The sequence below is a fragment of the Ptychodera flava genome, chromosome 18 (genome assembly GCF_041260155.1).
Source record: "Ptychodera flava strain L36383 chromosome 18, AS_Pfla_20210202, whole genome shotgun sequence".
Classification (NCBI taxonomy): domain Eukaryota; kingdom Metazoa; phylum Hemichordata; class Enteropneusta; family Ptychoderidae; genus Ptychodera; species Ptychodera flava.
Genome location: NC_091945.1, coordinates 26256020 through 26283664, shown reverse-complemented (window position 1 = coordinate 26283664; position 27645 = coordinate 26256020). Strand labels below are relative to the sequence as shown.

General features: G+C 38.7%; 3 protein-coding genes across 3 annotated transcripts; 1 reads left to right on the top strand and 2 right to left on the bottom strand.

Moving 5' to 3' along the window:
- LOC139117255 (zygotic DNA replication licensing factor mcm6-like) lies at positions 1–27198 on the bottom strand. The gene is made up of 18 exons (XM_070680202.1): positions 26802–27198; positions 26334–26477; positions 16312–16422; positions 15769–15931; positions 15097–15236; positions 14843–14955; positions 14184–14329; positions 13614–13764; positions 13107–13248; positions 7711–7852; positions 6637–6744; positions 4918–5073; positions 4581–4709; positions 4223–4384; positions 3984–4095; positions 2900–3064; positions 1670–1815; positions 1–944 (listed from the first exon to the last, which is right to left on the bottom strand). Exons 1-18 carry the CDS (start codon positions 26891–26893, stop codon positions 816–818), a joined length of 2451 nt encoding a protein of 816 aa, XP_070536303.1. The 5' UTR covers positions 26894–27198; the 3' UTR covers positions 1–815.
- LOC139117257 (uncharacterized) lies at positions 17516–21185 on the top strand. The gene is made up of 4 exons (XM_070680204.1): positions 17516–18534; positions 19903–20026; positions 20292–20396; positions 20990–21185. Exons 1-4 carry the CDS (start codon positions 18473–18475, stop codon positions 21044–21046), a joined length of 348 nt encoding a protein of 115 aa, XP_070536305.1. The 5' UTR covers positions 17516–18472; the 3' UTR covers positions 21047–21185.
- On the bottom strand, positions 21106–25334 carry LOC139117256 (uncharacterized). Its single transcript, XM_070680203.1, has 5 exons — positions 24996–25334; positions 24135–24339; positions 23446–23603; positions 22804–22911; positions 21106–22321 (listed from the first exon to the last, which is right to left on the bottom strand). The coding sequence occupies exons 1-5, from the start codon at positions 25054–25056 to the stop codon at positions 22218–22220; spliced, it is 636 nt and encodes a 211-aa protein (XP_070536304.1). The 5' UTR covers positions 25057–25334; the 3' UTR covers positions 21106–22217.
- Positions 27199–27645: the final 447 nt, after the last annotated feature.

Below are 27645 nucleotides of genomic sequence, written 5' to 3'. Positions count from 1 at the left end.
ATGGTGAAAACAAAATTTTATTTCGTAAATTTTGTGTGTAAATTCAGTAATATGGGCAGTGACACACAACAATTCTAGAAATCTACATCCCAAAAATTCTTTCAAAGTATTCTCACTTTTTGAACCAAAATTTTGTACCAGCTTTGATACAAAATAGAAGCACTATCATAATTTTATATTTTTGTTTGATTAGCTATGTATCTCTAAAATCAACACATCAAACAACACAGCACTACGGTTGACAGCAAAGATATAAATATTAACATTTTTGAAGGTATTTACTAAAATAAATCCAGTTGTCCGTGAACTGACCGGATCAGTACAACCAGGAAAGTGAGGCCGGAAACCTCATTTAATCTGTTTTGTCGTCCGGGAGAGACACAAGCTGCATGAGAATGAAGTCTCTATTTGCTAATGAATTATGCAGTGTGATAGCGTCTTCTGAGTAACCGTCACAAAGAATTATTCCTAATTTTATTTTTATCATAGGCGTATCAAAATCACTGGTCTCTCAAAATGGCTTCCTCAGCGGTCATTCTGAATCGATGAAAGTGACTTTCATCAACATGCAAATAAATGTACATTTTTCTTTGACTTCCTAGATAAGCTTTTAAAAAGAAGTATTATCAACAAAAGTTGTAGTTGAGATATGAGGCATTTACAAGTTAGAATTTCAAAAGCATACATAAAAGTTTTGAAGGGTCTGATTTACTTTTCCATATGGTCTGTTTCAGTGGTGAGGTCAGTTCAGTTTGGGTAAGTGGGTCACCATGGGGTCAGAAGGTCATCATCATCAGGTCTCAGTAAAAACTCCTCTACATCTCAATCACATAGTTTGGATGTACAACCAGGTATGGATCTTCCTCCTCCACGGCTTCCTCCGACTCTGCGTCATCTTTTCTCTTCTTCAAACCAGTCTTGGCCAACTCAATCAAAACTTGGTCCTGACCAGGTGGAAAAAGGATGTGAAACTTGGAGTAAATCAGTCCATTTTACTTTGAAAATACACACGCATTACTTGTCAGGTTTGTCGGTCAGAACAAATTTGTATCACCAGTTTTTCATATTCTTAGTATGATTTTGGATTAGTAACGCACATGTTTGCATGTAATATGTATATATGCCAGAAATAATTTTCATGCAATATACAAGAGCAGAATGTCTCTTACCTACAACTATCAGAGACATCCCTAACTTCTACAAATTATCATCATATTCCTTTTAGATAGCAGTGACATTTTAAAGTTTAACTGAAATCACTGAAAGTTTACTTGGAATAGCGACAATTATTGGAGATTTTCACTGGGGCCTAGGCTTGCAGCCACCATAAAAAACATTCGTCACAGCAAAGCTCTCATGAACAGTGGTTTATGTTTATGGTGCTTTTTGAATGTACGCTTGATCTAATGGATTAAATCTGATGTGTGAGTTGAATTGCTATACAATGTTTGTAGGCCCTCCTTTGAAGATGTCTTTTTTTTCATGAAGGCACAAGCCTTGGGCCAACTGGAAGTCACTAACTCTTGTCACTATTTGAAGTACACTTTCAGCAAATATGTAAATTTTAGATCGGCCAAGCTGTCCAGATGAGATTGCCACAACATGACCCCTTTTAACAACAGACAGAAAATGATTGACAACTGCCCTCCCTTGCTGGTATTTGACTTACATGGGTCACAAGCCGGTCGATGACTTTCTCAACCTTCATTTTTTCCTGGAGCAGTTGTTCTTCAGTTTCAATGTCACTCTCCATCTCTTTAAGGTACCACTCTACCAGTGCACTGCGACGGATCCCATCAGAGTCCTCTCCTGACGCTGTGTTTCAAGAAGGATACAAATGACAGAAAGGTTAAGTGTGACATTCTGGATCAACTCAGAGAAACCATCCTCAAAACTATTATTGAAATACAATAACTATCGGAATACTATCACTGTGCTGTAAACTTTTAACATTTCTGAACTCCTTTGAACTGATCTCTGTATTTCTTGAAACTTCCAACAGTACATGTAATTTATAAGATTTTCTACAGTAACAGAGAATTCTGAGTTCATTTGTTTAAAGCTACATGTCTCCATGCATGATGTTTAAAGTGTAGGGCCAACCACTTAACATTTGTACTTTTCAATACCAGTAGACGTATTTACACTTTATCAGTCCACTAGGGAGTAAATTTATTCATCATGGCATACATCAGACTGAACAGTTGCTAAAGTGTACATAAGTACACATAGAAACATTGTAGCTTTAGGGGACATGTGGTACACACATAATTTGAACAATATTTTTTTATCTGTAGAATGAGCAATTGCTGCTTTTCTGTCCAAGGACGAGCCTCCCTGATATTTCAGTCATGTAATTTCTTGTATAGGATTGTACATCAATGAAGGAAGAAGCAGGGGTAGTGTAGAGTGTAAAATACCTTTTTTGTGTACTTTTGCAATGCAACAGGGTTTTACACACAAGAAAGATACCAAAAATCACCCTTAAAAAGCAATGTAATTCTACATGAATGACCTAACCAACAATCACTTCATATTAAAAACAAACATGGTTTAAAAAGGCTGATAGATTTTTCACTTTCAAGAGTTGGTCATTTTCAAGGACATAAGTATTATCAAGTTTACCAGTGAGTGTTGTTAGATGCCTGTTCACTGAGAAAACTTTATTGCAGACTATTGTGGATGCAAAGTTGCAATAGCACCTAAACATTTTTAGTGCCATAATGATATCAAGAAGTCCATCTAACCCTTCAAAATGCCATAGCCTGATGGTGAAATGGTTAATCTGTTCACCCCATTTGCCCTGTAGACAGGTCCACAACTACCATTTACAACAAAAGGTTTGGGCCAAACTATTGAAGTGAAAAGGGACAACCTGAGATATCTACATCAATCTCACCTTCCAGCAATTCCTCCTGTTTTCTCATATAGAGAATCAGTAGATTACTTTTAGTTTTGTACTCTTCAAAGGTCATACGCAGTCCTTTCCTTTGACCCTCGCTCTCTTGTTTCTCTGGTGACTTGGGTGCCTCATCTGTCTCCATTTGTTCCACTTCTCCATTTTCTGTTGAAATTTTAGTCACATCAATCAATACTTCCAAATAGCATAACAAAGTTACAGTCATGTCATCATGTGGTAACATTTGATAATGCATTACTACAATAAATGAATGTCACGATTAGTAAGTCTCAACTTTAAGGTACAATGTAGAATGTGTCTTGGGGACTCGAAAAGTTTTAAAAGTTTTAAAATTATTTTCTGATCAGCCACTTGTGGGGGCTAAATTTAAACATCTTGTAGTAAGAAAATTTTCACGGTTTTAGTTTTTCAAAAGTCAAAAATTTTATTTTTCCTCATATAGTTAACACAAGGACGGCAGCCATATTGAATTCCAAATACATGTACCAGTAAAGTTGGTAATTTGTTTCTTTAGTACCAAACTTTGCGGGTGACTCCTGATTTTATTTTTCACTCTCAAGGTGCAGACTACATTAATTTAATGCAGATGCAGTGAAAGTACTCTACAGCAATGTATACAACAGTCATATGAAGATTTACACTCCACAGAAAACAGTTCAACCAAGGTAATGTTGATGAGAAGCAGTGTCGAAGTGTACACAATGTAAACAAATTGTTTGACGTGCATTGTATGGAAAAATCTTAGTAAACTTGTTTTTCTGCAGTCATTTAAAATCTAGACATATAAATCCTCCACAGTATATATGTACATATATGGATCCTTTTATATGCTCAAAACAGCATTCAAAGAAATATCTCATATTCCCCTGCATGTGGCTCAAAAGATCATCTGCTAGCCGAAACATCCACCTCCCACATACATACATGTACTTCCTATAATGCAAGAAAGGTACTGTACTGAAACACACCATGATAAAATGTCCTTTCACACACTTCTCAAATATTCACACACAGACAAAAACTCTGTCCCCCACCCCCCCAACAATAAACAGATATTCCATACCCTCAACAGGTTGGTCTTCTTCCTCCTCTTCAAAGTTGATGACAGGAGTTTCCACACGGACGATTGATTTATTCAAGAGTCGGAAGGCCTCTTTCACATGTTTCGGTTGGACCTGAAAGCCAAATGCAATGAAATGAGAAAGCGCTACACGATCGCATTGTGAAAGGCAAGAAACAAAAAGTTTTAAAATGTCCACAGTGCAGAGTAATTTTGACCATTCCTTGACAAAATGCACTCACCTCGTCCTGGCAATACATTCTGGCCATGGATTCAGACAACCGAATCATGCTTTCAAGTTGGCGTACTGTGATACGCCAAGATGACTGTGTTATGCCATTGGTGTCACGTTGACGCAGTCGGCGGTATTCTTCAACCATGAAGTCCTGGGCCTCTTTGCTGATCTACAAACCAAAGTGAAATAGCTTAAGGGGTTGACAGGTACTGTGAATACTTCGCCGTCAAATGCACTGATCCATGATCTTGATATTGGATTACAGCAATGTTGTCAGAAGGGCTGGCATAATATTCATAGATATAGACTAGTAATTCAAACCATTTAGTTACATGAAGGGGTAGAAAAAAAGACAGGACATGTACCTTTGGTCTGAACTGACGAGCAAACATCATGTAACGTTGCATATCTTCGATGGAGTACATTCTCTCAACAGATGCTACATCATGACTATGCAAATCAACAATGCGTCTGGCGATGGCGTAGTCTGTGACCTGGAACAAAGAGACAAAAGAGATTTTCCTGTGTACAACTGAAGAACTGGAGAAAAATATAGCGAGGTACCAAAACAGCGAAGTATCAAAAAGCTTTTTCAAGACACAGTATTGGCCTATGACGCCTGTTCAAAACAGAGTGGTTTGATCTGTGCAGTGAGGACAAAACTAATTTTCAACATGGGGCAGACGGTGCATCAATACCTACCTCATTGCATTCGTCGACGAGGATGAAGAACAGATCAAATCTGGACATGATTGGGGCTGATAGATTGATGTTTTGCTTCAGGGGTTTGGATTTGTCATAGCGTCCGCTGACAGGATTGGCTGCGGCCAGGATTGATGTTCTGGCATTTAAAGTTGCCTGGCAAAAAGAAAATCAAAGCATGATTTATTATTATTGCATTTGAGAACAGAACTTTCCGAGAATTCCTCATAAGTTTCTGTTTTCTACTGCCATCTGATCATTTCAAGCGGAATTCACATTTTACAGGTCACACCATGATTCATGGATTTTCATTCATACTGTGAAATCCAGGTACCTTGATCACTTTGACACACAACTGTGTCATCAAGTATCACTGTCATGTCGTGTCATTGGAACCCCAAATACATACGTTTCTCTCAGCGATAAAAATGCAGAGAAAATTATTTTTGCATGAGTGCTTTAGAGATTCTTAAACATGAGACAGAACATGTTATGCTTTGTTAATTTTAAGGTAGAATGCTCCTCGGGGACAAATATTCCAACTCTCATCCCCCTTGCAATAATCTTGCTCTGGCACTTGTGGGAGCTCATTTTGAAGTTCATGGAGTAAATGAAGTTTTAACCAGCTTAATAGGTTTGTGAAAAAAGGAAATTTTATTCCCCCATCCCCATAGACTTAACACAGGGGTGGCAGCCCTTTTAAATTTCAGGAGTCCGTAAATATTGAGTAATTTGTTTCTCTTGTACCAAATTTTGAAGTGTGAACCCTAACTTTTATTCATGATTCAGAAAGGCAACGCAGTTTACAGTGGTTTGCATAGAACCGTTGGCAATATTGGGACTAGACAGACTAAATTGAAGAGTTGTCGACACTGACAGATGTAATTATCGTCAAGTTGTAATATCAGTTGATCACACGGAAATGAAATCTGCGAAAGCTGAAACATTGTCCAGACAGAAGTCAAAAAACAACCGGATCTGCACAAACCACACTTGCAAATGATGCATGCTTTCTTGCCAGTTAGTTGGATGTGTGTTGTTTTGATCTCTTTCCACACAATTTTTCAACTTTTATCGAGTTGATTTCTATATTATTAACTGCAATTACCGCTAGAAGATAGTTGCACCTGTTAAGTGCTGGAAACTCCTCAATTCCTGTATTGCCAATGATTCAACACAAACCAATGTAAATTCCCTTAAGGTAGAACGCACCTCGGGGACAGACATTCGGACTCTCAAACTTTTACTTATCTCTTCTGATATACCACATGTGGGGGTTCATTTTAAAGCTCTTGGTGTAAGAAAACTTTTCACCGGCTTAGTTTTTCGAAATTCGAAAATTTTTATTTTTCTCCATAGAGTTAACACAGGGATGGCGGTCATTTTGAATTTTTAATATCGGTAAATCTTGGGTAATTTGTTTCTCTGGTACCAAAATTTGCACGGTGACCCCTAATTTTTATTTTTGCTCTTGAAAGAGAATGATTGAAAGATTCCTAGAGGAAAGTTAGAGCAAAAGTTTAAGTCTTTCACTTTCGAGGAGCATACTACCTTAAGGAAAGCTTGGGTAAAAGTTTCAGTCTTTCAATTCCATGCCTGATTATTTAACTTCACATAACTATGACAGATGCAAATGGCAAGAAAATGGATGAATGGTTGTCCTGTTGATTGGTCATTTCAAGGACTTGACCCAAATTGTCGACGTATACCGTACTTTACCTTGATTCCAGCCTTTGTGATAGATATGGTTTGCTGTTCCATGGCTTCGTGAATGGCTACCTGATCCTTGATGTCCATTTTGTCAAACTCGTCAATGCAGCACACACCCTGTCAATCAATCAATCCATCAAGTGAAATAAAGTGATGTCTTTGTGTGCAAATCACTAACGCCAAAGTAATTAAATTCTTTGTTTTGCGGTCCACTCAAACTGGGAAAAGGTACGCGTCTAGGCGGCTGAAAAACACACACAAGAAAATTAACACAATGTAATTGATTGCAGCAAATAAAAAATTGTAACAAAATTTTAGTTCAGAAAAGCTAAGCGGTCATGTCCTAAAATTTCCTATTCAAATACATTGTGTGTGTTTTTCATGAAACCTTACAAACATAAGCGGATGGGGACGCAAAACAAAGAATTTAATTACTTTGGCCTAACTACCACACTCACTTCTCTCCTCCTCCATATTTATCAGCAAACACAAACTTATAAGCTTGCTTTACCTTTCCAAAACCTCCACTGTCTTTCTTTCCATATATTTTTTAAATAGTACCATGGTATGACACAGACATGATTCATATTTTCTTGTGGTTCTTTTTTTTTGCCTTCAAGCACTGCCCTTTTCTCTCTTATCAAGATACACAATACTTATACTAGCTGTGGGTACAAGCTGTGTTGTAAGAGCAATGTATCATTGAATACCTGAAGTGTGAGGAGTTGAACCTAGAACCAGTCTTGCTTACTCAACGCAGAGTAGTTTTAAAGGTTTACATAATCATAGGTGGTCCATTTGGTTCCAAAAGCTCTGGAAGGGCCCCCTAACAAAACTTACACTTTTCAAATCAACAATCGGGCCCAGTGTTCTTAAGGTGAGCCTAAAACTGAAAGTCGAATCACATTAATTGAGACGCATTCTCTTGTGAAATAAATTTGAGATTTACGTAACTTCCTAAATATTACACAATATTTCTTCTTCTATTGAAAACATGGAAGTGTGAAGCTCTTGAAGCCGAAATGCAAAAGAAAATTCACTTCATGATTTTTGCAAAAAACCATGTTAAATGCAGTGACTTACATTATCTGCCAGCATGAGGGCGCCAGCTTCAATGACAAACTCATAGGATTCCTCATCCTTGACTACAGCAGCTGTCAGACCAGCAGCACTGCTGGCTTTACCACTGGTGTACACAGCACGGGGACTGAACTCTTCAACAGCTCTACATGGAGGTGGATATGATAGAAGAAATGATTGTTAAGTCTTCTAGTCAGTTTTTAAGTTTCTGAATAATAATAATATAATAATAATAATAACAAGGCAGTATTGCTGAAGGCAATGAGTACTTGGGCCGTGATAGAGTAATTTTGAGGACAATATATACTACTATTCAAATATGGTCTTGAATTTCCTCCTGTCAATGAGGCATTTGATTAACTGGTTATTAAACGAAGCAATGGCATGACAACGGCAAAATATGTCTAGCAACTTTGTGGAGTTTGAGGCAGGGGTTCTTTATTATAGCAGGAATTGCTTAAACTCCTTAAATATTCAAATTACAGCAAATTTCTTTTGTTCTCGATGGTAGATGTCTAATATTTAGATGGGCATATTTAGATTTCTACCCTATAGTTATCCCTATATACCAAAAATCGGACATCCAGCTCTATTGGCTTGCTCAGAATTAGATATGCACATAATTAATAAGGTACCATATGTGGTGTCATAAGGTGTCCCATCATACCATTTATGAAGGGTGTAGCACTTGTGGTCGGCTGACTCGCAGCGTGTTTGCAAGGTTATATCTGACTGGTCGATTGTCACTATTCACAGCCACTTAGGGAGTCTATTTGTATTGTTTTCATTATATTGGTAAGATTCAGCCACCCAATTGGATAACAGCTTCGAAATCGCTGCGAGTCGGCCCCTTGTGGTTACTGAGTTGTGGACAAATATATATATTTGAGGTCAAAGGTCATCGAGGTCACGTGACATTTTGTCAAAATAATTGTATTGCTAAGTTATTCCTATATACCAAAAATCAGACCTCCAGCTCTATTGGCGCGCTCAAAATTATATATGCGCATAATTAATGAGGTACAATATGTGGTGTCATAAGGTGTCTTATCATACCAAATATGAAGGATGTAGCACTTGTGGTTACTGAGTTGTGGACAAATATATATATTTGTGGTCAAAGGTCATTGAGGTCACGTCACATTTTGTCATAATAATTGTATTGCTAAGTTATTCCTATATACCAAAAATCAGACCTCTAGCTCTATTGGCTCGCTCAAAATAAGATATGCACATAATTAATGAGGTACAATATATGGTGTCATAAGGTGTCCTTTCATACCAAATATGAAGGGTGTAGCACTTGTGGTTACTGAGTTGTGGACAAATATGTATATTTGAGGTCAAAGGTCATTGAGGTCACGTGAAGTTTTGTCAAACAAATTATATTGTTAACTTATCCCTATATACTAGTACCAGAAATCAGACCTCTTGCTCTATTGGCTCGCTCATAATTAGATATGCACATAATTAATGGGGTACAATATGTGGCGTCATAAGGTGTCCCATCATACCAAATATGAAAGGTTTAGCACTTGTGGTTATTGAGTTATGGACAATAATGTATATTTCAGGTCAAAGGTCACCAAGGTCACATGATATTTTGTCAAAATGTCTGAGATATCTGCGTGAACCGATGGACTCACTGATGGACTCACGGACGGATATGAGCCAATCTATAAGCCCCCTGGACTTTATCCGTGGGGACAAAAAAACTGTGTCACTGCATCCTTTAGGCAATATGAATACGATGAGAAACTAAATTTTTATTTTTCTTGGCATCATACATGCGAGTCTATGGAGAACTGCCTTATACATGGGAGTCTATGGAGGTGTAAACTAAAAAGTCCTCTAACACGGCCAAATTTGATAGCATTGTGAAACAAATCGACGTGCATCTGTATGGGGTTGGGTACTAGGCGTGAACGGACGGACGGACGGACGGACATGACCAAACCTATAAGTCCCCTCGGACTTCGTCCATGGTGATTAAAAACAACGCAACAGTTATTACAGCTACACCGGCGGTAGGTTCATATCCAGAGCCCCGTACGGTCTGCCGCCGTCGCTTGAAAACAATCTCATGCACCCGGCCATATGGGCAGCTGGCCGGGTGCATGACTTCCCGGAGAAGGCGAGCTGTCACGTTCAAGCTCAGGATTATTTGTCGATCAAATTTCAATAAATTTACCTTACCTAGATGAAATTTTGTCTATAGGCTGAAATTTCGCCGAAGTTTGACAAAATTACATCGATTTTTCAGGTTCATATGCGACATTTTGAGTTTTGAGTGCAGACAGAAATAAGTTTTGAGGCAACATGGCTGCGACCCCATGTTGACCCCTAGCCCTGCGTACGATGCTATGTGCTACAGCTAACACACAGCATCGTACGCAGGGCCAGCGAGAGAGTTGCCGACATCGACGGTTATTTACGAGAAGTGAATAAAAGACTGTCATTTTTGGAAGCGATCGAGTAGCTGAGGTAGGCTGGGATACGACTTGGGCCCAAGAACGCTGAATTTCGGCAGTAATTTGGCTTTTTACGTCAAGTCCCAAAATGGATTTGAAGTCACCGACCCAACGTACGGGTCTTTGCAGGGCTGTGGTGAGCGGGGCGGTTAGCTGTAGCGGAACACACAGCATCGTACGCAGGGCTAGATGACCCCCAAGTGAAAATGTGTTCGCGATCAAATCTTCCTATATTTTTTTCAGAATTTTCAACAAAATCATTGCTTCTTACATCTTTTGTAAAATATAAATCTAAAATAAAACTGCGATGTGCCATGTCTCCAGATTTCTAAAATATCGTTCGTTGACCGTTCGACGCAAACTTGTGACGCAGTTGAAATTCAATACTGACCGCCAAATAATCTTAATGAGACGAGATCAGTCTAGACATCCTCCAAATTATCCAACCATTTGCATTGGAGTTCAGCTCGCTTAGAGTATCATAACATTTTTCGGCCTTCTTTTAGATCGACCCTAATATCTCCCATTTAGGAAATAAATACACAAGCTACCTCGACAAAACTTCGTGCACCATCCAAGACCAAACGCACTACAAATCTGTCTTGACGTCATCATCTCCTTACATGGTAATCGGCATACCGTATTTTTTAGCAAAGGGGACACAGAATACGTCGGAGTATTCAGTTTCAAAACGTATTACATTGTGTGATGTTGTCAAAAAAAAGTCATGTTACTGCAGTGGTATAAATTACAAAACACAAAAGTTCAAATCAGTTTATTTTGGACTGGCTTTACCCAACATTTCATATTGTTTCTTATGCCAGATTTGACCACGTGCTTACTGGCGACCCCTTTTCATGCAAATTTTGTGTCAAATGATGTGTTCCCCTGGAAAACAAACGTACGATTTCTAAATGAAGGAGGCGAAATTTGCCCTCAAGACTCGAAACCACCCCTTTATGGGGTGTACCTAGCTATTTTTAACGAGCTTCTCGAATCTGCAGCTCTATTTCGAAATGATGGTCTGGTTTTCTCAGCTCAAGGATAAGTGTTCTCCATCGCTGTGGGCATTACTATTCTCAACCGGGGGTACAGTTTCCAGTCGTAATGTTTTTCATTGTGTCCGGGATATAAAACCTTTCCTTTTCAAACTTTCTCTTTGATTAACACTAATCCACATCTTGTCAGTGATTAAACATGTTTCAAGTTTAAATGTTAAATTCTGGTCTCGAGCCCTCCTGTTCGACCAAACCGAAATTACCCCCCTTCCACTTTGGCCCGTCCAGTGGGTGTAGCAAGGGTCGTGCCATCGCCTAGGAAACGGAGGGTGCATTAATTGTTGCATTTCGATGCACATTTTGATTATATTCAGAAGATTTGTGGCAAAAACTCAGATAGAGAAGCATTTATATTCACATCTCACTTATTCAAGACTGGCTGAGAGCAGCACTTCCATTCAGTTAACATCATTACGCTATTTATTATGCCAAGAAAGATGAAGCCAATACATTTTGCCCTCCCTGGTCTCAGCCAGAAATGGTTATACCTTACAGTTTTTTCCCACGGAATGAAAACAAATGTACTTGGGCTGAGGCCCAAGTACAATAATAATAATTTATTGTCATATATATACGCAATTGCACATACAATGAAATACATCTTGGTTTTGCGAAAACAAAAGGACAGACAGTGAGATAAAAAAACAAAAAAAACAAAAAAAACCAAAAAAAAAACAGGGAATAAAAAGAAACAGAGTTAAAAATAAACATGTTAGAATAAAAGCTCCGACTTCAGAAGTACAAGTGTAGGAACTATGAGAGACGAGATGTGTGAGCTCTCACAGTACTCGATTTACATTCATTTAACATGCGAATTGCTGTAGGGTAAAAACTGTTTAGGGACCGATTAGAACTTGACTTGATTGAACGGTAACGTTCACCAGAACGCATAAGTTGAAACAAATTGTGTGCAGGGTGGTACTGATCATTGACAATGGAGACAGACTTTTGAGAACACGGTCCTCGTAAAGACTGTCTAGCGATGGAAGATTACAACCAATAATTTTACTGGCGGTACTGACGATCCGGTTGAGTCGTTTCCGTTCATTCATTGTGATATTGCCATACCAGACAGTGATTGCGAATGTCAAGACACTCTCAATCACTCCGCGATAGAACCTAATCAACAAGTTCTGACTAACACGAAAACTCTTCAACCTCCGCAGAAAGAATAAGCGTTGCTGGCTTTTCTTAACTATGAAATCAGTATTGGTTTCCCATTTCAAGTCAGCAGATAAGTAGACACCAAGAAATTTGAAAAATTGAACTATTTCCACTTCGGTACCATTTATAGTAAGAGGCGTAATTTCTGATGGATTTTTACGAAAGTCCACTATTATTTCCTTTGTTTTCTTGACATTCAGTTCCAAGTTGTTATTGGAACACCATTTAACTGTATCGTCCACTTGTTTCCTATATAATGATTCATCAGATTCAATAAAACCGCCAAGGGTGGTGTCATCGGCGAATTTTACTATGAAATTGTTCTCCTCAGAACTCACAGCACAATCATGTGTAAACAAAGAATAGAGTATCGGTGACAGGTTACAACCCTGGGGTGTACCGGTGTTTAGAACGATAGAGTTTGAAAAGTTACTGCCAATTTTCACGACTTGGGAGCGATGGAATGTTAGTCAGACCTTTTTATTACGGTATATCTGTACAGCAAACTGGCTGCAATATTGACTGAGTGCACAAAGCATAAACAAAACATGGCAATATTTGTTTCATAAAGTATCCTTAATTGCCATGTAAAAAAAGTTGAGGAAAAATGCACCAATTTATGTGTACCAGAAATTTGTATTGAGTTATTGAATGACCTACTCCATTAAATCTAAATTTAGGGGTGTATTGCTGCCAGATTACTCACTTGAGGAGCTGGCTTTTGGCTGTACTTGGATCCCCAATCACGCAGACATTGATGTCACCACGGAGACTGGTACCCTCAGTTGTCGTCTTGGGAACACCACCAAACAACATCAACAAGATGCCTCTCTTGACCTCATCATTACCTGCAAAGTTAACAAGAATCAGAGTTGAAATGGACAACTAAATGTGTATGCCTCAAAACCCAACTCTCAGACTTCTTCCTTCACCTCTCCCCTCACAAAACTTGCATTTCACCATCTGATAGAAAACCTCCAATATGACATGAATCTTACGATCTCCTTCAACATCCTTGAGAAGGTCTGAAAATATTACTACCTCAGTTGACGATAAGAAAAGTATACCAAAACAAAGACCAGTGATGTTGCAAAGATTACTATTTATGCAGAGCAGATGACATAGTAAACTTAGAAATCTTTCTATTTTGTATTAATAGAAGTATACAAGTAGGCTATGGATAGTGGATCATAAAATTGCAAAATCTTCCTACCGTGAATGGTTGGAAACAGACTCTGTATCAGGTTATGGTACAGATTTTTATCTCGACTCATTTCATAGACTTTCTGCCATTCTTGTTCCGTCATCTGTTTCTTGATGCTCTCCGCCGTCAGATCATCGCCTCTCATGTCCTTGCCACCAAACTATGGCGGGGAAAAAAAAGATTTGAGTAATGATGTACAAGGGCAAAATTCTAATGAATTACTAGCCAAAATCTTTGTTAGCTTTGGTTTCTAGCACCTCAGCTTGTCCATGTTGGGTTCGTTCAACAGACTCTGCTGTATGTCATCTGCTATATGTCAATCCTGAGAGGCACATTCTTACATGTATATGAAAGGAAATCTTGGTATAAATTTTTTTGATTAAATTTTCATAGAGTATTTCATACTGACCTCTAACAGATTTTTTAAAGCAACAAAAAATCAACAAATGCTGATAAAAAAAACTTTTTCTGCACTCTCTTACAGGACTCCATGATCGTCAGCTGCCGGTAGATCTATCACCTATCTGGAAAATATATATACAAGGAATGCCAACAAAATGGACACATTGATATGCTTACCTTAGGATTGGTGGGTTCAACGTTACAAGCCAGGAATGCAAGGCGATAGTTGAGGTCACGAACTCCGAGTGCTTTCAGGCCCCTCATCCCCTCTGTCTCATATCCCTCATTGCCCCGCACCTTGGCTGACGTTTCTGCCCTGGAACCTAAAATGTGGACATATGGTTGAGACATAATTAATGATATAATGAGACTTCAAACAGTATTTGGTCTTTCTTCTGATGGCTGTCGGCTAGTTCAGCCACTTTGTCCACATTGTTATTTGGGGAATGGGTGGGAAAGTCAGGGGAGATAGTAGATCTTTGTACACTTTCTCATCATTTCACAAGATCTACAAATTCACAGTGACTGAAAACTTACGGCTTTTCTAAGAGTATTTTTGGGTGCAACTGTCCATTTTCAAGTAGTATTTCTGACACAAACACTTTGAAATCTTCCAAACAATATCTACTACGCACATATTATGTTTAACAGTTTGGATACTATATCAATTGTCAGGCAGTGCACATTTTTCATGTTGCTGCTGTAAAGGTATGGTAGCTCTTGACTTCATGTGTTCAAAAATCTTATGAAGACTTCTCCACATTGGTACTATGGCAGAGTATTGATTCCTCAGAACAGAACGACTCTATCATACATACTTAGATGTGGCTACATACCCGGCGTTGACAACTGAGAGACATCCGGAACAACAATCAGTGTGCCAGTGAAATCACACTTATCACCAGCCTGGGGCATTTCAACAGCCTCCGCACGCAGGACTACTTCAACGCTGAAAGAAGTTCACAAATTGTGTCATATCACTGGAATGCACTGTGGAAAACTTAAAAGGAAGAGAGAGTATTTTCAGGAGTATAAAAGCAAGTAATTAAACAAAAAAACCCGTTGCTGCTGCTTTTGATGCGCCACATACCTCCTCGGAATGCTGCCCCTCGGTAGCTCAGCTTGGGTCTCCTGAATTCGCACCTTTTGAAAATCTACAAAGCGGGACTTGTTGACATCGAGCATGAAACGACTCCGGTTGGCACAAACCGGGTTCCGGCATATTGTTGGCTGGAAATGTGGATGAAAGAAGAGACTTTGATGCATGAAGTCCACTGAAGGCAGCAATGGGAATGTGCCATGATTAAGACACTATAATCCATTAATTACGAAATGCAAATTTATCAAGAAGTATTGGACAAAGGATGATATCAGAAAAGCCATTGAAATATTACAAGATTTGAAAGATGTGGGCAGAAACATGCTTGCACATCTGTTTCTCTGAAAATGTACATCTCTAGAGAAACCACGAAAGAACTTTAAAGAAATCTTATAGTTCTGGAGACTGAAAACCCGCCTCACTACAGTACAAGTGCAACAGATCTGCAGAGAAAGAAGCATTCTATAAACTCAAAACTATCATTTTCTGTAACACATTATGAATCTTGGAATTCTTTATTTTTTCATCACAGATATTTTAAAACTTTCCAAACATTGTCAACAGCATTTTGTGAAGTGGATATAGAATAGTTACATGATGAACTTGACCATGGTACAACAGTTTGCTGAAAGGAAATCAGAAATGTGGCATTAATCTACAAACCTGTGTGTATTTAAACTGTTGCTCAACATCTTTGATGACGGACTGGCAGTCTAGGCAGACGAAAGTACCACTCACTAACTCAGGATGCACTGGGTGTGTTCGTACAACCTGGCCACTTATGCGTACCAGAGTACCAATCTTAGCAGTGGTCAACTCACGAACTCTGTAATGATAGATTAACAAAGCCAGATATGAAAATCTGCTTTGGAATATCCAACTCATGCAATTTTCTATCATCTGAAATTCATGTTTGGAAAGACTTCAAAGATTTGATTTTCCTGTGGAAAGCAAATTATACAACTACCGGTATGATACCATTTGTAGCTAAACAACAGTTATATAGTTTTCCAGCATGCTCTTATAATAGACTAAGGAAACACACTGAAAACACGCAACAGTGTTGTGGATGTAAATCTTTATCCGCAACATCAGTCAGCTCAACATCTCTGACATTTTGATCTTCTACAGTAAGGGATCATTCTTTGGACTTACAATAGTCGCCACATGCTACAGTGCTGAACTGATAAGGTGAACTCTACTCACTTGTGCCTGGTTGGTACTTCTTCAAATGCCACATAAAATTCTTTATTGGGAGGTACTTGTCCACGATCTCTGGCAAAATTACAGACTGCTCGGCACAGATATGGGTATACCCTGATTTCGAACAGATCATAAATCAAACATTATGAAGTGTGATTAAAAAGAGCTGGGTTACTGCTCATTATCTATCTAAAAAATGTAAAATGTGACTTTTAAGAAAGCTTCAAGCTTTTACTGGCACAATGGGAACAGAATTGTAACATGCCGTCACCTCGCCAAGGAAAAGCTATCTTGACACTTGCTGTAGAATGTGTGCCATCACTGTAAATGACAAGTGTTCCGTTGTCACATATCGTAATGACTGTCTGTATTGATTTGGACAGTTGTAGCACTGGATCAATGATCCATTGTTCCCTATCCAATTCTAGCTTTACATTTAAAGGGGCAGGTTGCTTAGCGGCTTTATCTTAAAGCAGATTGACCCACCTGGTAAAAATGTCAAAGGAAAACACAGGGTTGACACCGTGGTAAAAACTCAATAATAGCAAGAATTATTATGAGAACCAGGGATTGAGGACTGCCCCTTATAACAAACACGTCTGTTTTCATAAAATAGGATGAATATTGATATTGCGTTTATCTCCTGTAGCTATCGCAGTAGCAGCTTCCATAAATATAATCTTATTTTTTTTTCACCACTATAAGAATACCTCCTTTATCACACCACAAAAAAGCAAGAAAAGTATATAAAGGAACAATGGTGATGTTAAGTTGTGACTTTGATCATGGGGCGCTAGTACTACCTCCATGTTTTGATCATGGAGGCACTAGTGCGCTATACCACCATGTTGTGTTTTGCAACTTTTAGTAGATCAAAAAATTAACATCCACACATAAACTACTGACGGGCATTGAACAAACTATTATACATGTCCTTTCAAGTTTTAAGGTGGAGACACACGTTAGATAATACTTATTTTAAACTCACGTTTTCTCAATAAATTTCACTTTAGACCCCACACATTATATATTTTCTGTTAGCCCTATATCTCAACATTATGAAAAATATGTTTATTTCCGAAATCACAGTGTTTGTGACCATTAATCTCAAAAATATGCGTTTTTGAGTTTTTTTACCTAAAAAAAATTAGGTACTACAGGACTATGGCGACTTGAGATCTTTTAACAGAAATAAACAATAGAGTAGTCTGGGGAAAAAACGGTGTCCCAGATTTTTTCTATTCCCTTTTGTTTCAGCACAATAAGGTGTGAAAGTAACAACTCTGGGTTTTTGAATAAATTACCGGGTTTCGTTCACTTCAGCAAGAATTTCTCTTGTTCTGTCAATTTTACCGAAAATCTGAGACACCGTTTTACAGATATGTATTGCTACTGTGACCTGGTAAAAAATCAGACCGATCTGTGCACCCTACTCCAACCTAATTTCTTTTGAAGTTATGCTTGTCAGGCCAAAATCGGAAGAGAGATAATCAAAGAATTGTGTAAACTCCCCTATACGTACAAAAATCGATCGTTGATATGACTTTCCTGGCGATTCTATTTCATGTTCACGAACTTGCATCAAGCAGGAGACTAGATGTTTTGTATTTTACATCAAATACCCTTCCGAAGATCATAAATGGCGAGAAAATCGGGAGAAACTGACACAAACTGTTCAGACGTACGAGTAATGAGGGCGGTTTATTTACATAGCAAACACTGCTACGGCTAATCTGTTTTACCTCAAATAAGAGTCTAATAAGCTTGTTACCGTAACTGTAAACGGTTGTCAAGCTCTATCAATCCGTTTCTCTTCAGTTTAGAAGTATATTTTACACCCGTCGGAGGTGAATTGAGATATTTTACGTTAGCGAGTCTCGGTGGACGCATTTCGACATCGCGGCGTCACGGAAGCCATGGCGGTGACCATTCAAGTTTGTCATTCGGCCCGTGCGCCTGTTGAACTTCTTCTCGAAGATGAAAATTTATGCATACTCATCGCTTGACACGTCCACCGGTTTCTTTCACAAATTTGTTCACTTATCGCCGGCCTTCGCATCGGAATGAGCGTACTGTGGTAGACAGACTCTATCGCTGACTTTCACGTTGTAGAACTTACCTCGGGGGAGAGAATCTGATAATCAACCAGCTTTCTCGACACAGCATGAAGCAGATAACACTGGACTCCATCAAAAGCTCTGTCATCGAGCATTTTCATGAATGTGGGTAAGTGTACATTTTTCTTGCTCGCAAATTCTGGGCTTGTTACAACAAGCAACTTGTTCAGTTAGAAATGGACGTAGGCATACGTTCCTTTGTTAGGCATCTTGATGAGACAGTTACGTCATTTTCCTGCATTATTGTGTCAGAACTGAGTAACAGTATTCGTAATTTCACCCATGCAGTAGGTACAATACGGTGTATGGTGTCATTTCAAAAGCGCATTGGCTTTTGAGATTGCTACAGAAAAAGAGCTATTTCTATGTGTAAACCTTTTTGTCTGTCGGTTAGCTGAACTCCCCGTCAACGACTTAGCTCCGTTCTCGACCAAACGTTATGTATACGATGCCAGGCGAATAACCTTGTCCTGACCTTTCCACGCTGAATACGCATACACAAGGCAGTGTGTCGTCCCGTGTGAGCGTGGTTTATCGTGTTCTATTCTGTGTTTCTTTCACGTTGTCATGGTATATTCAGCTTTTTTGAATTTCTTGTTCTCGTTCGTGCTTGCATCTCAGTTGTGTGTGAACAAGGTTATCCTTGTAGAGTAATCGTGGTTTTAATGGCGGCAAGGTTTATTCCGCAAGTTTCCCTGATCACGTTATACGCGTCACTAGCACAGTGCGAACACAAGCTGAGCTGCTGACGATTTCGCGGTTCGCCTGGATATTGAGTTGAAACCTGTGCTAGTACATTTGTCGACTCAAACACAGACCTTGTCCAGTATAGTGCGCACTGAGCTGTTCCCGTGGACTGTACCGATTTCAGTTTCCTTAAAATGAAAGTATCCAAGTTTGGTGATTCTTTAATGTGGAGTGGGTAGTATGTTCTATAATAATTTGGTCAGCGTTACAGGGAGTTAATCAGACAAATGTCGGAGTAGCGACGAGGGACGGCTAATGTGACGTGAACATAACACCGGGTGAATAACGAGAGACCGTCGACAAATATTTTGGCAGTCAACAAACAAAACTGGCGGGGTGAATAATTGCACGTTGATTAGGGAGAACATCGACGACACAATCTCCCCGTACCCCCTGTCGCATAGCAACGAGTTATTTATAGCAAAACTTTCCCTTTGTTCAAACCACAGTGTCCCTCCACACACGTGATTCATGCATATTGTGTAGACGCGTTTGCGGAAGTTCCACTACGCACTAAATGTCACGTTCTTTCTTCTAAACTTTCTCAATTTATAGTTCAACTAGAATTCAATGTACCGTAGACGCTTGTTTAGCCACTCACACTGATTGGCAACCCAAGAGAATATAATGGCATATATTCGCGGGGATTTTGTTGTAGTTCGAGTCAATTATTTCCTCACAAGTCTCCCAACATGTCACAGAATGACGCTTTTGTCTCTTTTATCCTTAGTTCAGACCAAGGTGAAGCATTCTGCAGAGATGTGGAACAAATGGTGCAAGAAAGGAAAAAAAGAGGAATAAACCAGAAGAGAATTCGATGGATTTTATATTGTAATTGGGCGTATTCTCTCTATGTAAGTATGCAATTTATTCCTAAAATATTATTGTATAACATGTAAGTTTCGGTGAGCACAAGCACTTCTGCCCAAATAAACAGTTCTGGGTTGGGGGGGGGGGGGGGGGGGCAGACCAGACTATGATTCCAAACAAGTGAGAAGCTGCAACTATAGGTCCACTGTACCACGGAGCTCTATGACTACAGCCACGTAGCCTATTTTACCAAACTTAATGTTTGAAATTTTACATGTGTATACTGAAAATGCAATTTGCTTTCTTCAGGCTAAAGAGATTGGACAACCAGGGGATCACTATGCATTCCCTCCTATGATTCTGAAATATTTGAGATGCCTATTACCAAGGAATATTAAAGGTGAAATATGGAAGGTAAGAATTAGTGTCAGACCTGGTAATGCCTTCAAAGTTGATGCTAGCCTGTTTTTATATCTTTTGGTATAGTTTGGCGTTATTTCATTTTCTACAATACAGTGGATATGAAAATCGTCTTCACCAAACTGTATGTTTACAGAAATGAACAATGTTTGAACTTTGGCTCTATGACTTGACATTCACAGCTGCAAGACTTTTAAGAACATTGAATTTATGAAGTCCCAGAATTCAATGTTTTTGCCCAGTTTAGACTTATTTTGCAACCACAGGGCGACATACAAAGTAACAAGTCTTGCCAAGCTGTCTTTTTTGTTGTATGAACCAAGATCTTCAAATATATCTATAGTGTTAGTACTTGTGAAAGGCATAAACCTATGCATGTATGTACAAGTGGAATGGTAAAAAGCACTTTCAAACACTTTATTTTCATCACATTGATCAAAAACTGCTCATACTTTATTGAGACAATGGCAAAAGTACATACATGTACACTGCTTTCAATAAAACTGAAAGAAAAAAGTGCATGTAGTGGCATTTTTACTTGTAAACATTTGCGTTATTTTCTCTTTATGTTCTGCTGTACATTTCAGGAAGCTTTCCAAGTAACGATGAAGCAATTTGTAGAAGCAGTAACACCGAACTTATAAACAAGGAATTGGTGACCAGTGTTTGAACCCAGCCACTTGAATTATTTATTATACTTTGTTCTTTAGGTAATGAAAAAACATTTTTATTGAGATGTTTTTGTCATAGTTTGTAATAAATAAATAAATAAATAAATGTCAACTTTCATTTTGGTTTTGCATCTAACTTAGCTGTGCTCCACGGAGAGGAGAAGCCACTCCTGAAAAGGTGTAAAGTGACAGTACTACAGATACAATGTGATTTATTCTGCTGGTATAAGAAATTATTCCACCAAGTTGGATATATCCCCCATGTCTTGGTGAAAATAGATGAAGTACCTGTCAATCACTTCACTTCATGTCAATAACAAATTTGAAAAATTTCAATAAAAATTCCGTTAAAGAAGGAGGTAGAAACTTGAAAAACTTTTATAACTGAGTTACAGGCATAAAGAATACTTTGAATGAAACAAGGGAGAAAAGTAGCACCCAGTCAAATAGACAAAAATATACTGATGGTTTTCCAGTTGACAAGACTCGCGACATAAAGTCTCTGTCCCTTCACTTCACTGACTCAGTAACTGTCCACTGATGTATATTCAATATTGTTCAGCTACACTGAGATCGTTTATGTCCCTTCATCAGTTGCAGACATTTAGTACACCTCCTTCCCGAGGCCTTTTGCACAACAGCACTGTCAAAGGCACCTGGCTGGTATGTGCATCCTTCGGAATACTGAAACTTGTCCAGTTTCTGCAAACGCTGTCGTTTGTTCTTCTTTCTCCTCCGCTTCACTGGAGTTGAGGCTTTATACAATGCATCCCGAACTCTGATATTGTCTATCTGTAGCCATGCTGCTGTCATGGAAGAGTTAATACCCAAAGTGCTGCTCCGGCACAGGTCAGCGCTGTATTTTGACATACCACCATTGAAGAAAGCCACTGCCATGTTTATTCCGAGAGTGACTTCATCTAGACCATGGGTCTTGTCTTTCGGCACAAAGCTCCACATTACATTGTGTAAACTTTCATTTTGGTTTTGCGTGTAACCCAGCTGTGCTCCACGGAGAAGATTCTCATTTGATAACTTGTCAATAACTGGTTCTACAGCCTTGACAACGGCTGGTGCAAGTGGATGTAGGAGAGGTCTGTATGTCTGTTTGCCAGACACTTTATCCTTTTGCCACTTGCACCAACTACCAGCTCTCCTTTGGACAATACTCATGGCGGGGCTCATCATGAGTACTTGCGTAGTGCAGTAAAATGGCCCTCGTCTGCCTGCTCATTTCTTCCACATTGCCTGAAAAAACAGAAAGTCATTTGTGATTATGTTTGAAAAACAAAAATGCACTGGTTCATTTCTACTTATCACATTTTACTGAAAAACTCTCAAATCCAAACTCCATTCTCCATTATGAATATAGGTCTATCAAAGATTCTGCTGTCAATATGGTCTTCATACAATATTCATTCATGTACAGTGGGTGTTAAAAGGCCATGGTAAAGTCAAGCAAGCAAAGGTTTCTAGAGCCCCTGCTAATTTATGAAAGTCACCCATCCCTTAGTCTTTATCGTCCGAGGAGATGGCACTTATTTTTTTCATTGTACACAACCCAAAGTAAAGGTAAAGCTGGCCTAAACTTCCATTTTCTAGGTATCATAAGATTGCTGAAGACATCAAAGAAACTGCCCTCATAGCAATATGATACTACACTTCTACAACTATGAATAGTTTTACTAATAAAAAACCCTTAAAAGTGATACATTCTAAATTGCTCTTACCTTTATTATTTCTCAAGGCAATACCATAGAACACTTGAAATGCGTTGATCATTTGGTTTGTGAGTCTATTCCGGCCTGTCAAACCTTTGCCATCCTCTAGCTTACCACCTAATGAAGAAAGACAAATACAAAATGTCAGAAATTTTTTTTTTCTCTGCAAACTATAATGTGATATTATAAAAATATGGTAACTTTAATATTTTAATTGGAACCACAATATTAAGAAGGCATGTTCAAAAACATGGTATACAAAAACGCAGAAAGATTCTCCAAGACATAAAAACACTCATCCTGGGTGACAGTCAAAATCTATACGAAGGGACCACCCCTATTTGCACACAAATAATTGTAACTGAGGTTATATCTTGTAAGGGCCCATGCTAATTTTCACCCATTAGTTTTTCCAAGGGGTAAAAAACTTGCTATCTGTATGAAGATTTCTCTTCCCCTTCATGATGCAGTTGGCCAGTATGCCGTCTGGCATTGCCAGTATTTTACAGTTGAAATGTTAAAATTACCAGGGCTTTTTCGTCTTGCAAGGTGGGCAAACAGCAAAACTCTTGTTTGAAAACATGAGTTTAGGTCCCCGTCCTAAAGAGTATAACTACAGTATTGACCTTTTAGTAGTTGGCAAATACTTACCTTTATATTTATCAACCAGTTTTCTCAGGTGGGTGCCCATTCTCTTCTGAATGTGACCAACACAGTCTTCCTTTTGGACAATAATATTGTCACTGGCATACACATCTTTAACAGACTGGTACGCTGCGCTGTCTCCATCTCCTATAAATTGACTGTACCTGTTTTGTAAAATAATATAAAGAACATATGCCTTGTCAGATAATTGTTTTTCTGTGTCTAAATGCAAACAATCTTAAGACAATAGCTGAAATGAACATTGGAGCAAAAAAGTCAATGACATTTTGACTGAAGGAGTACAAGACTGCATGGACTGCAACTACTTTATTTTTATGCAAAATAAACTTGTCAGATATCATTTTGTTACAATATGGATAAATGCTGTGATAATATAAGAGTTAGTCTGGTTTCATTTGTCGGAGACAAATCAACAGAATGTCTGAAAATCAATGTGATTCCAGTCCAGCCCAACATTACATCATTCTGCTGATGTGCAGCATCTCGGAAGCTGTGTGTAGTTATCAAACAGGTTGGCTGAATGTGACCAATATAGTTGAATAATAAAAATACAATCCCTAAATTGCTATGAATAGTGATAATCGACCAATCAGATATAACCTTCCGAGCACTCTGCACATCAGTAGAATGATGTAATATAGGGCTGGCACATTAGCCTATATCATTTATCATACCTCAACTTGTGCTTTTCTTTAGATCTCTCAAACAATATTGATGCACCCGCTGCCTCCATGCTTTTTGCTGAACCCTGATGATTCATTTTACATTCTGGCTCATGTTCAATGAACCATTTCATGTAGTTAAAGTCCCTGGGTTGGTTCTCCATTGCTTGGCATTCTCGGCAGTACGAGCAACTGATGTGTCGATCCAACACCTTTCCTGGAGAAAAATTGCAGAATTTGGATGTCATAAAATTATATTGTACAGACTTTTATGGAAAAGACAGACACTGAGTTATCACTTCTTACCTGAAGTTGTCAATTTTACTTGTAGTAGCCATATCAGTCACCCAAATAAATTCACTGCTCATGAGTGATTACAGGACAAAAAGAAAGATTTGGAAAGCAGTATCTTTGTGAAATAATATTATTCACTTGGATAGGACTATCAAGCAAGTGTGGCTTTCCTTTTTTACAAACTCTTTCCTTTACAGCAGTCAATAAAATGTCTGTCCCACAATATTTCAAACGGGCATACATAAGTATACATATCAATAGCAAACATGTTTTCAAGCCCTTCAAAAAAACCTTTGAAAGTTAATATATTCCCAGGACCACAAAAATATGAAAAGTTAACACTTAAAATTTAATGTCGTCTGACTTTCTCAATCGATGTCATTCACTTATGTAATGCTTCTCTCAACACTGATATCAGTCGCACCATTTTTATTATGCATAAAAAGCTTTCACGAAAGGTGTACCGCACTGGCAACTGTAGTTGGTTTGCTTTATTACATATGCATCTAACGCCCCAATACTGACTGGGGCATATCAAGGCCCCTAAAAACTTTCGTTGATATTTTATTAAAAACTTACCGGTGTCAATTGAAATCACACTGACAAAGCCATAAAGGGAAGAAAAGCCCTTGACGCCCATGACCCGTCAACAGAAACTGCAACATCGACAATTTCCTGTCCATTGTCATTCCCTCCATCGTCAACATCTTTGTCTGATACCCCCAGCACCACCTGTCGGACTTCCGCCACAGCCTGTTGCATGTGTTGCTCGGTCAACTTTTCGCTGTAACTTGCTAGTGTCTGCTCATGTTCTTTGAACGGCGTTGGTGATACGGGTGGTGGGAGACCGAGATACGAATTAAATTTCATGGCTGCCCGTCTCCCTCTTCCGATCGCTCGTAGACCAAGTACCATCTTTCTGTTGATTGAAAATGTCGGCCGTTTTTCGCTGAAGACGGAAAAACCACTTGAGGGGAGTTGCACTCGGTATTTGAGCAGATCATGGTAAAATGACTGCCCCAGCCATAAGTTGACAATTCCTGCAGAGAAAGGCGTCCGACTTTGCAGACGTTACAAAGTGACGCGGATTGATGATGGAGTTCAACGTTCTTACGTCAAAAATTCTTAACATTTCATCACTGTCTGCTTTCTCTTCAACAAGGTTGATTTTACGCTGCGAAGCGACAGAGTCTTTACCTTGGCCGTGATTACGTGTGTCCGCACTGATGACGTCCTCCTCGTCGGATGAAAGACTCGTGTCCGACATCTCGTCTGCCACGTTGTTATAATACGAACCTAAGTCTGACAATCTAAGCTTTGATCTGGTAGTCTGGTCCATGACCTTACTCACTTTCTTCTTTCGACCACGTTTACGTTTCGCGCGTCTCACTACGGCAGCCATTATTATTGTCACGCACACAGGACACTGGAAAGTATGCGCATGCGCGTCGGACAAGAAAAATTAACATAATCTGTTGACCTTGCGTCGCTATCCTAACTAATCCGTACACAGTTAAGACAACCGAATATAACAGTACGCGTAGTTCGAAAAAAAATCAGTTTTTATTAGTTTCTTAAGCATTCTTAATACAATATTGTCTCGACATTTTCCCACATGTAAAGGTCATATGGTACGGACTCCAATTTGAAATAAAACCAAAATCTCTGTAAAAATGCATTAAACGTGTGTCTATACCTTAAATTAAGTACAACTTGTTGTACTTGTAGAGTTTGACTTGCAAGTTCGTATCGACATAAACTCAGCATACTTTGACCAAAAGAAAGTCTGATTATAGTTATACCATGGATGTAAAAAATAGATCCATGGTTATACTGAACTAAAAGTAAGCTTATAACCCCCCCCCCCCCTGGGACAGACATGCAGGGGGTTGATATGGTAGTACAATGGCAGCATACCTGTAGTATTCTTCCTGTATAGTGGTAGCCAACTGTTGGTTGTGGTTCTGGATGTCTTCAAAACTGACTGTAAGAGTGTTTCTTTCAGGTCGAATCAACTCTTGTACATCTGATAAGTATTTTACTTCTCCGTCGACTGTGAATCTGGAGAACAATGCCAAAAACGTGAACCACTAACTTCGACCCCGGTAATTGACCGTTGACATAAACAATATAATCGAAATATTTTATCAAGTGAGAAGGATGCCATTCACCGCCGAGTAAAAAAAGTAATCGCGCAAACTTCCTCATAGAATTTGGTAACCCTTCAGAAACCAAGCAATGGATCATACAATGATACATAATGTTACATGCTGCTCATGCATTCTGTATGTCGCCGCGCCATGCTACAGCCATTTAAATGACACACAACGTGCACGTCACATGTGTGAAGTTGGATGATACAAAACAAAACATGAACCAACTTACTCTTCAAGAAAGTCCTGAAACAATTTTTGACAACGATCTGCCAAGTCATCTTTCACTTGAGTAGTGCCTGTTCGCTGATCAGCAACATCCATGCCTGAAAAATTACCGAAAATTTAAAGTGCCACACTGTAGATCTATATCATTCAGCTCGGCAGTGTTTTGTTCTCAGGATAGAGTTTTCCCGCCACTTGCGTCATGTGACATGTTTGCGCTATTCTAATTGGTGTATCGATTCCCACTTCTACGTGAAACTGTCAAAATTCAGCTCACAATTGAGAGGGAAAGTAAATACAAAACAAGAATAAAACTATAAAATTTTCATGTTCTTTAAGTTATTAACTGAGTCATTCGGAAATTACACATTAAATCAAACCAAATGATATCAGTATCGCTGTTCAGGTCAAAGGTTACAGTGTGGCGGCGCTCTGCCCCTCACTGCGCCCTCATGGTCGATTGCGGTCCCTAGTCTTTTAAAGTTTTGAAGTTACTTTACTGTATATCACTTTATGTTGATAATATCATTCGATAGAAATGACATAGTTTAACGATCTTTTATGGCAATCTACATTTGTAATCTACATAGTATGCCTTACTGTATACCTTTTCTTTGTTCTGTACATTTTGAATTGTGGTGACTTTTTCAAACACTGCAAAACAATATTTCTTCGCTTCTTTGTCGTCGTCGTCGTCAGTGTCGTCGTCGTCTTCTTCCTCATCTTCTTCTCCACCTTCTTCTTCTTACTCTTCTTCTTCTTCTCCTAATTATTGTATTATTATTCACTAATTAGCTTCTTCATTGAATGATTAATTAATTAATTAATTATGTAAATAAATATAGTAGCGG

Bases quoted from the DNA above. Each gene is read 5' to 3' on its own strand.
- LOC139117257 (XM_070680204.1), top strand. From the start codon at position 18,473: ATGAAGCAGATAACACTGGACTCCATCAAAAGCTCTGTCATCGAGCAT. The intron at 18,535-19,902 runs GTAAGTGTACAT...TTTTATCCTTAG, and splicing joins GAGCATTTTCATGAATGTGG to TTCAGACCAAGGTGAAGCAT. The intron at 20,027-20,291 runs GTAAGTATGCAA...TGCTTTCTTCAG, and splicing joins ATTGGGCGTATTCTCTCTAT to GCTAAAGAGATTGGACAACC.
- LOC139117256 (XM_070680203.1), bottom strand. From the start codon at position 25,056: ATGGGCGTCAAGGGCTTTTCTTCCCTTTATGGCTTTGTCAGTGTGATT. The intron at 23,604-24,134 runs GTATGATAAATG...TTTACAAAACAG, and splicing joins AAAGAAAAGCACAAGTTGAG to GTACAGTCAATTTATAGGAG. The intron at 22,912-23,445 runs GTAAGTATTTGC...TTTCTTCATTAG, and splicing joins ACTGGTTGATAAATATAAAG to GTGGTAAGCTAGAGGATGGC.
- LOC139117255 (XM_070680202.1), bottom strand. From the start codon at position 26,893: ATGGATGTTGCTGATCAGCGAACAGGCACTACTCAAGTGAAAGATGAC. The intron at 16,423-26,333 runs GTATGCTGCCAT...GTTCGAAATCAG, and splicing joins ATACAGGAAGAATACTACAG to GGTATACCCATATCTGTGCC. The intron at 13,765-14,183 runs GTAAGCATATCA...TCCCCGCCATAG, and splicing joins TTGAACCCACCAATCCTAAG to TTTGGTGGCAAGGACATGAG.